The sequence below is a fragment of the Egretta garzetta genome, unplaced genomic scaffold (assembly GCF_000687185.1).
Source record: "Egretta garzetta isolate BGI_Z169 unplaced genomic scaffold, ASM68718v1 scaffold264, whole genome shotgun sequence".
Lineage (NCBI taxonomy): Eukaryota > Metazoa > Chordata > Aves > Pelecaniformes > Ardeidae > Egretta > Egretta garzetta.
This window is the reverse complement of record NW_009259685.1, coordinates 2,987,663-2,998,069: the sequence shown is the minus strand read 5'-3', so window position 1 is coordinate 2,998,069 and position 10,407 is coordinate 2,987,663. Positions and strand designations below refer to the sequence as shown.

The 10,407-nt window shown below is 39.8% G+C and overlaps 1 protein-coding gene across 7 annotated transcripts in view; it reads left to right on the top strand.

Moving 5' to 3' along the window:
• IKZF1 (IKAROS family zinc finger 1) overlaps positions 1-10,407 on the top strand; it is a 70,373-nt gene that overhangs the window by 12,939 nt on the left and 47,027 nt on the right. For all 7 annotated transcript variants that reach the window (XM_009638737.2, XM_009638735.2, XM_035894155.1 and 4 more), the window contains exon 3: positions 7,019-7,138. In XM_009638737.2, the coding sequence (XP_009637032.1) occupies positions 7,019-7,138 (120 nt within the window). The remainder of the gene's footprint in view (positions 1-7,018; positions 7,139-10,407) is intronic.

Sequence of the window (10,407 nt, the reverse complement as noted above, 5' to 3'; positions counted from 1 at the left end):
TTAGTTTTTTTTAAAAACAAAAAAAAAAAAAAAAAAAAAAAGAAAAAGAAGGACTGTTTAACATGAGGCTTTGTGCTTGTAACTGTTTTTGTCCCAGATGATATTTTGAAAAATTTTTAAATGGCAGAGAAGTTAGGTTCATAAATTTGCCCTGTAGTGGCCTGGGTAGGATTTTGCAGTCTTACCCCATATTGATATTCCTGGGAGGGTGGTGGTGGGGTTATTCTTAACTTCCTTGGAAATGGGTTCCTTACAAAATTGGCTTAGCAAGATAACACGTATTCATACTGTTGTGCCTCCGCAGTTGAAAAAGGACAAATAAGAGTCTTTCCTATTTTTCCTAATATGTTGGCAGCTGCAACGGTTAATGGCTTTCAGTTTTCACTTTTAGTGTTCAGCCTGGAGCAGGACAGCCCCACCACCGGGACTGCTCCCAGCAGATACGTGGGCTTGTGGCTCTTAGGAGACAGCTCTTGGGCACCGCCAGCTCAGGACCTGGCGGCCAGCTATAGGAGATCATGAAGGTCTGGGTACAGTGTAGGTGGCTAGGTCACTGGGTTTTCCTGGAAATATACGAACACAATTTTCTTTCTCTTCCCCCTCCCCTCCCCTCCTTTCTAAAAATGTTGAGGTTTCTCTAAAAATTGGAACCCAGAACTTTTAGTATCATCTGGAAATTGAAAATCAAAGACATTTTCTGTCTGAAAGAACAACAATATAATAATCCTTCCTGCCAACAGAAGATTATCAGTTATGTTTAGAATAGGGAAGGCATTCCTAGTCATCCCTGTGGAGGCACATTGCACTCCCCTCCTCAGGTAACAATTTTAAAATTGTAACTGGATATACTTACACATCAGTGTTTTGTCGCATGCTGAAACAATTTGCAAATGAAATAAAACCTGTCCTATCCATGCAGTGCTTGCAGCATGTGTGGCCCTAGCAGAAAAAAGCAGTGGGGTTTTAATCCTTTACACAGACAAAGCGCCGTGGATCTGCCCGGAGCGGTGAGAGGCACCAGGACTCGAGCCCAGCTCCTCTGCCTGCCGCAGAAGCCCTTCCCTGCTTGCGCGAGCTCCTGGGAGCAGGAGCACTGACCTCCTCTTCCTCTGCAGCAGCGCAGGCTCCGCTGGATACCCACACCTAACCTTTGTGGTATTTTTTACAACGGCGTTAATCTGACTTCCACACCTGCTACCTCTTACCAGGGCATTGCTTTTTTTTTTTTTCTTTTGATGTGGGGAGGAGCAGTGTGGCAGACGCTGTCCCTTGAGTCAAGGAGTCGATTAGGTCAGACACTTTGCCTTCCTTATGGTCTGCCTCTTCCCTTGAGAGGGAAGATTTGCAAGAAACTTTGCCATTTTGAGTGTTTGTGTTTATGTGAACATAATCATAATACATGGGTATCTATGTGTATAATTTGTACCTCTCAAAGTCTTCCAGGATTTGAACCACTGAACTTTCCTGTGCCCTTTAGATTTTCTAGCATATCATGCTGATGAGAATAGTACTCTTCTGCAATGACAGCGGGTTCTCTTAAAAAAATGGATATATCAGCGTGTGAAGGAATTTTACCTCTGACAAGAGGTAGACCTACATAAACGGATTACAGAAAAAAAAAATCTGCTTTGCACTCTTCCTGCTGTTCCTGTCACTGAGCACCTGGTACTTTCTGTGAGCAGAGGCTGTGAGTTGTATTGGGTTGTTAGCTGGATTTGTGAACAATTGGCCAAAGAAAGAACTTGTTAATTTACTTTCATTTATGATCTGAGTTGTGTGTGAACTCAGCCTTCTGGAAACAGGAGTTTGTCAGATTAGGTTCCACAGATATTGGCTCTTTGTAGGCTCTTACTAGACCTCAAAAGTAGAGGATCTGAAGCTACAGGAATGTTACCTACTTCTTTCTCACAGGCTGGCAAATCCAGAAAGGAGTTTTCCCCCTCTTCCCCTTCTCCTCGGGTTCTGCATGCTTCTGGGATGCTTCCTTGCATGATGAAGGAGCACTGCTATATATTGGGAACCAGTTAGACAGTTGCACACTTTCAGGAGTGTGAGATTATCTTGTCAGATGAAGAAGACTTTTATTTATTTCTCCTGCTCTGTGAGTAATGCTCATCAGGTGTAGCTTACTCACTCAGCCTATGGAATTAGGTGAGTTGGTTCACTAGCACACCTAGTTGTGTTTTAAAAAAAAAAAAAATAAAATTTGTTTGGGAGGTTTCTTTGGGTTTTTTTCTTTTGCTTTTTAACCCAGAAATAAAATAGGTCTCTAGAAACAGTCTTCTCAGCTCAAAAGCCGTGTTTTGCAGCCATGTGTTTTATGCAGCTGTAGCTGACTCAGGTATGGCGGGGCAAGCCAGGCCAAGAGAGTATAAAACTAGCATGAGTGAGCCAAACCCCGCTTGCGCACAGGCATTCCCATTTCTGGGAATCCAGGCATGGCTGACTCCTAGAGGAACTGAAATACCGTGTGACTAGCTCAGAGTTCACACTTTTTATTTTTCTCCTGAAAGTGATATTTCATGAGGCAAGCAGTTGCAGTTCTGAAATGAGGAGAGAGCTGACATACATTTAACCAAACGGTATCCGGCACCCATACAAGAGAGTCAGAAAACACAGATAATATCTCACTTAACAAGCAGTATTTTTCCTGCCTTTTTTTTTTTCTTTTTTTTTCTCAGTTCTAGGGCCTAACAGTTAAGGAAGGTGAAAAAACAGTACAAATGTTTCCACATCTAACATAACAAGATCCCCCCCTAGCACCCACCAGGCTGTGCCACGCTCTGCAAAAGCAGGAAGAAGAATTTTGCATTTGATGTTCTTGCTAGGTTCTGGGAAGGTGGAAATGAATGTACCTTGGACTGGTATCTCCTATCTCCCACCTGAGAGCCTGGCTCCTGCCCCAGAGTGACCCACTTCTCATCACTGGAGGTTCCACTAGTGAAAAGGGGATGTGAATTGGGTTGTGACTCTCGTGCCGAAAAATGTGTATGTTGTTTTTCTTGCATAACTTCTCCAGTGATTTTAGTGTTTCCATAGGAAGCAACCCTCATGTTGCTTCCAATACACCCAACATCAGTTTGGGAAAGGGTAGAGAATAAGGTTTCTGTAAGAAATCCTGCCCTGGCTTTCCTTTTAACAGTTGTAGTTCCAGCAGCACCATCCTGGCATGAACTGAATTGCTCTCGGTACTGAATGGAGATGTTAACGAAACACCAGGCTACAGATTTTGGTAGGAATAAAGGATGCATAAAACCTTACTGGGCTGGGAACTTTGCTCCCTTCCCTTCTTTCCTCATGTCTTTAACTATATTGCTAGGTCAGAGATGAGGAAACTCAAGTAGAGAGAACTTGAGGGTCTTACCAGGCACTGTTGATAGGTCAGGCATTCTCTGACAATTTTCATACAGCAATGGCAGTGTTTGCAAATCTGAGACCATCTTTCAGAGCTTCAAGATGAATTGGGGGAATGTATAATACAGTCTGCAGTTGAAGTTGTCTCCATTTATGACTTAACCAAGGGTACCATGAATCACTGGCAGTGCCAGAAACAGAACTTCAACTCCACAGCTCTCTTGTCTTTTTCTTGTAATGTCAAGTAGCTCTTTATAAAAATTTAAAATAAAAAAACCCCCACACACACCCAAGATTAGACTGCATTGTTTATGCTTCTCTTCTTTTTTTGAGCAAAAAAATAAAATGGGAATGGAATAAATCTGTGGTGCTTTGCTCTGTTATGTGACATTTTAATAATTTACCCCAGTACCTGCCACTAGGTGTTTTTTTTTTAGCTCTATCCCTTTGACCAGTTATTGTTCTGGACATGCCTGTTAAAAATGAAATGGGAAACTGTTCCCTCCTTTCCCCCACCCCCTTTCCATTTCTAAATTCATTGGCAAAAGTATGTTAGTGAGATTGCATATCTGTAAGATTACCATGCAGTAGTGAACTTATCATGGTGTAACAATTTAGATGTAGTTAAGGCATGAAATACAAATATCATGCTCTAGAATCCAAGACACAGAGCTCAAGAAATATATCTATTTTAAATCCACTGTTTTTAGCCTGCCTTTTTGCATGCAGGGATTTCTCGATCATGTGTAACAGGAAGAAATCAAATTATATGAAATGAGTCATTAAAGCCAAGTTTACTAATTTTTCTTAACTGTAGTCTCCTGCAAAGAGGAAGGCACACCAGATCTCTGGCTTCTGCCCCACCAAGTCCATGAGGCTAGTCTGATTCAGGCCACCTGGGCAAACGGCTGTTAATTTAACAAGTAGAAGATTGATACCTGTTTAGTGAACCAAACAGTTCACCATAAACTGTGAAAGTACTGATCTACTAACACTTCTAGTCCAAAAGACTGCTTTGACTTACCTTCAAAGCACCCTATTTAGCCTGCTTATTGTAGGATGCCTAATTACACACTAAGAAAGTTTTGATTTTGTTTGATATCTGTTATCTCATAGGTCTGATATTATATATGTTTAAATTGGTTTATAGCCAAAAATGCCTTCAGGTTTTTAGGGTAGGTGTTCTTCTGAATCTAGACTAAGCCAAAGCTTAACTGTTGTTGTAACGGGAGCACAGTTTGAACCTTGGAAGATGCAGGGGGCTTTTGATTACTATTTCCTTTTAACAAATTTCCTTAACCTACATGTAGTGTAAAGAGACCTGATTCTGACCAGACTACCTCTTGCCACCCTGTTAAATGTCTGGGGTTTTTTTTGTTTTGTTGGGGGGGAAGTGTTGAAAAAGCTGAAATATTTCAGCTGTCTCTTCTCACCCATGCATCCTATCTGTAAGAGATACCTCAGCTTGGCAGGATGGGACTTGCACTGAAAATTTGCTGGCAGTTATTTAAGTTCCTTACATCCCACAAAAATAGTGCAGAAAACTGCAGGAATAACTAAACAAGGAGCTAGGCAGTGAATGGCAAAAGCTGGTTTAATGAATTTACTTCCTGCTTTTACTTTCCTCTGCTGTAAACTTCATAGTCCTTCATTTCCATTTACGCAATCCATGTTGTCTCTTGCACTCACATCCAGTGGGTGTGGTTTTGCCCATTTAAGAATACCCTGCAGAAGCTGGAGATGGGAGAGACCTTATGAAATCATCTAGTCGGTCCCTCTGCCGGTGCAGGACTGTTCCTTTGTTACCCTCGAGTCCTCTGGCTGCAGTTTTAGATGGTTCACCTGATGCTGCTCCCACCACTCCTCCTCAGAGTTTATTCCAGAGTCTGATAGATGCATCATCAAGAAATGCAGTCACCCACTCATTTCATTAATTTAAACCTAGATTTGTGCAAACAGCCCAAACCAGCTAATTTGGAAGACGACTTAAACCTCTCTGTTATTTCCCCCCATCATGATCAGTATAGATCGGAAAGCACAATGCTTTGCTCTATCCAGGATGTTGGGAGGAAACAGTTTTCTTCTTTCAGGTCTAATCCATAACTGGCATCACCAGACTGTTGTCACTTAAGTAAGCTATATTTGGTTTAAATTTTCCTTTTCTGAGAAGTGATTTCAGAATTAATTAACACTTGTGTGTTAATGAGGGAATTCTCATTAGAAAAAAACAACTAATTTGCTAGGCCTTTGTGCCATGAAATTACTGCCCTTGCTGGCGTGCTGATTGCCACAGGATGTCTAATAGATTGCATCAGTGTAAATTGGTAACATCTTCATTTTGGAGACAAAGGTCTTATGTGAACAGTACTGAGTTCAGATCCTGCCCTGGGCCTGCTCCATTCTTTGCTATTAATGCAAAGACTAGCCTTTTAGTAATAGTCAATGAAACTAATCACTTAGATGATTCTTTTGGTAGTTGTTTCCAAGGCACGCTTTTGTTACAGATGTGCGAAGTCATTTTAAAAGAAGCTCTGCAAGACAGAGACAGTACACGACATGTATGCTGTGACTCAGATCTAAACCAAGAAACCTCAGCATTTCTGGAAGAGCAATACTTAGCAAGAGAGTTATTTTCCTTATTGTATTGCATTTGGCACTATAACAGTTCCATAATACTTATAACACGCTAAATCATAGAACTATAGAATCGCTTAGGTTGGAAAGACCTTGAAGATCATCAACCGTTAACCTAACACTGCCATCCCACCACTAAACCATGTCCCTAAGCACCTCATCTACCTATCTTTTAAATACCACCACGGATGGGGACTCAACCACTTCCCTGGGCAGCCCGTTCCAATGCTTGACAACCCTTTCTGTGAAGAAATTTTTCCTAATGTCCAACCTAACCCCCCCCTGACGCAACTTGAGGCCATTTCCAGCACCAGACTCTTTTCTTCTGCAAAACCTTGTGTACACAAGATACTGGGGTTTGTTTCCTCTTTACAAATAAGAGACCATAAACCTCTTGAAGTCATGTGTTGACTGACCTCTGCTAACTGTACATGTTTTAGGAAGTACCAGGAGCTACAGGTACAAGGACCAGCCAAAACTTGATCTCCAGATGTTAGTGAAGCTTACTGAAGATGTAGCTGAATTTTTAGCTGAGATAAAATTTTATTTTTTGGGTGGTTCTGTTAGAGCCCCAGAATACTTGTGGGTTAGACTTCACTATGCCGTTGAAGCAAATCTGGATGTGCTCTCAAGGAGCATTTGTGGAAGAAAGAAGATTTTTTACAAAAGATGACTGTTTGATAACCTTTATGACCTGTCAGTCTATGTTGGCTAAACTAGATCTTCTGAGCACAGCAGCTGGAAAATATCCATCCGTATGTGTTACAAACATCCAAAAGGGTAAGACTGTGTATCCAGACTTCAGTAAATTTGAAAGAGACATTGGGCATGCATTCTTTTCACAAATATAATTCCCCTGTATCCAAAAGCTTTCTCTACAGGACAGCAAGTTTTGGTCCTACAAATGCCATGCTTTTAGTAGTGTTTAGGATTTTTGTTAAGTTTTATTTGGTTTGTTGTTCCTCTTACGGTATTATTTGAAAATGAGGCTACTCTGATGACTCACTGATGCTACTTTCTTCACTACTAGGAAAGGAAAGTCCTCCAATTAGTGATGTCCCAGATGATGCAGATGAACCTATGCCTGTACCAGAGGACCTTTCAACTAGTACTGGAGGACAACAGAGTGCTAAGAATGAGAGAGTCTTGGGTAAGATGACTAGTCCACTCTGATAATATTAGTACATAATATAATATACCAATAACATTAAAGTACCATATAGCAAGCTGGTATACAAGCAAATCCTGTGCCTTTTCATCTTGTTCAGCACAGGATTACTTAGGTGCTTAGTGGTTTTTGTGCAACCTTCTCTTTGGGAAAGGCATTTTGAAGGACAGCAAGCCTTTTCATCCACAGAGAAGTTATAAAGATCTTACTATTTATCTTCTTTCTGAAGCATGACTGATTGCATGAAATTCTCCCCAGGAAAGATGGTTTTCATTCTGCATAGGAAATGGAATTAAATATGTGGTTCCAGGTCAAAATTACCTGAACTGAGATTTGATAAAAATTCGGTAAACTCTCACCTTTTTTATTGTTATTTTTATTATTAATTTTAATGCTATCTTGAATGTTATCTGCTATTCATATTTCTCCAGAAATTCCATATTAGAAGATACATAGTTTTCATATGTTTCAGACTCCAGTATCTGATCTTCATTTACCCTTGATTTTTTTAACTGGGAGAACTTTAGAAAACACTTGAATTTTGTTCTTCTGGCTAAAAGTCCACAACTGATAAAGTCTGTTGGATTAAAATAAATTACCATCCAGAGATGATTTTGAAAAATGCTGATTCTTCTTAGGGATCCCAGAATCCACACTAAGGACTAGCAATGCAGCTGACTGCTACATGCATAAGCTCACATGTAGTCCACTAAAAAAGACTAGACATTACTTGAGCACAATGCTTGTTTACTAGTTTACTTTTTTTTCCTAAAAAAAAGAAAAAAGGCAAAAAAGCACACAATGACTCCCAGGATGCTGTGATCAATGCCCTATATGATAAAAATATTTCAGGACAGGGGTGACTATCAAAATGTGCTTGTTTATCCACAAATAAAAATATTGCTCATAATTTTTGCATTCCTATTATAAGAATGAGGGTCAGGGCAGAAGATTGTAAGTACATTTAAATGTTTATTGTCTAAGAACGTCCAGTAAAGGATGGTAGGTGGAAAGAGAGGCACAGACAGAAAAATAACTAAGTCAAGGTAATACAGCAGGATGGTGTCAGCATTAGGAATAGACCCTATTCCCAAACTCCAGTACTCGCTAGTAGAGAGTGCAGCATCTTATGCATCATCACTTCATTTACCACTTGATCCCCTCTTGCCAAAAATGTGAGCATAAAGTTCAGCTCCTACATGCATATTGACATTCCTTATGAACAAAATAATTTTAAAATGCTTTTTAATAATCTGATCACTTACCTAGTGTTTTGTTTCTCAGTCAAAGCTCTTTGGACAGAATCTTGCCTTTACTGCTTGTGTATCAACTTAGTAAAATGAGTTAAGCCTTCTTTCTCCCACAGTAACAAAGCTCTACAAAATATTTAAGCCTTGATTTAAAAAATAACAATAATTAAAAAAAATCCCTCGTTCAACCCCAAAAAACCCACACAGGATTTTTGATTGCATTCAATTTACTTCACCTTGCAAATATCACACAGAACCAGCAAAGACTAAATTTACATTTGCTGATGATGTAATAGTTCAATTATATATCAGTATAAATACATATTAAAAGTTATTGTAATAAATGAAAGAGAGGATGTTATATTTGGTGTCTTAAATATAAGTTCCACCTGTTGTTCTCATTAGTTTTACTTTGTGCACTCAGCAATAAGATTTTCCATATCCTGACTTCAACATTTTTTCTACAGCCACTTTCTCTACTCATAGCTCTTTGGTTTTGAAGGGTCACATCTTGTAGTGAAACATTTACCATAGTCAACAGAAACAAAGACAATTCACAGTGCTCTGTTTTATGGATGGTCTTAACTGTAGGTATCAACTCCAGCATTTGCAATGTTTGTCTTTTCTGTAAAGCTGCATACATTCTTACCTCCTCTACTGCTCCTTTTTCCAGCCTTAAACATTTTGATAACAGTATACTGAAAAAATTAATTCTCCTTTTTCACAAAAAGGGTCTGAATGCATGCCCCAAAGATAGCAGGAGCGGTATGATTGCTATGCGCAGTCAAAAGGAAATCTGTTAGGGATAAACCAATGCCTTAGGAGTGATGTTTGGCCTATATGATCCTATAGATGTATTAGGGAGGAAGGAGACTCTTTCTATGTAGGCACTGGCATGGCAGTGTAGACAGACTTGGTGTTCAGTGCAACACTGTCACCTCTAAGTCTTAAGATCTGTTTCTCACTTCTATTTATCACCAAACTTAGGTGGAAAAGGATGATCTGAGAAAGGAGTTTGAAGAACGATAGATAGGCAGGAGAGTATTGTAAAGACCCACTGATATAAATATCTCTTAGCTGGGAGATAGACTGTGGCCTATGGTAATTGACAGGCGATGCACATGAGCAGATACGACCAGGCAACAATTTTTCTCTATATGACTTTCCTAATGTCCCATCTGCTTCCTTCGTCAAAAGGGAATCCCCTGTGCACTTTGCTGTACTTCAGCATATGATTTACAGTGCATTCCACTTACTCTGCAACACCCTGAGAGATCAGCTGTCCATACGGTATGCACTGAGGAAGGGTAATTTGAGTCAGACATTCATGGAAGAGGGCCACTATGCACTGGAGGACTTTTTTTTTACATGTTGTAGAGGTAATAATTGAAATGGCAGGTTGTTAAATGAAAACAGTATTTACCTCATCTTACTAAAATTAGGTGAGAAATCTGTTTTTAATTTTAATCAGCCTGTGAGATAGAAATGTTCAAATGACCGTTTGCTTACTCAGATTTGTAGTAACACTTCATGAAACCTTTAACCCTGGAGTCAATAGTTTAATTGCATTTTTCATCAATTTAGTATTTTAAAGGTCAAATATTAGGGGAAATAAGCTGTTTTCAGGAAAGAAAGATAGGCTGTAGCTCCTCTGCATGTTTTCAAAAGTCTCCTTTCTTGCTTCTTGCAACCCTAGGCTGAGACTTGAATGCTATAGACCTGACAGAGAGAGCCATCTGAAACATCTCTCCCACTCTGAGAATGAAGGTGTAGTAGACCTCAGAAGTTAAAGTACTCAATTCACTTGCCAGATTTTGTGTGCCTTCAGATGTTGTGTGGCTCACTTAAAATGACCAGAGAGGGTGCAAATGTCATACGGAAGGTGTCCAGATGTTCATGAAATGTACGCTTTGACTTGTGTCCCCAGACAGAGGCACCCAAGACATGGGTTGCTTCTGACCAATGCAAAAATTGTAAGTGTGAAAAGGTCATTTGTAGAAG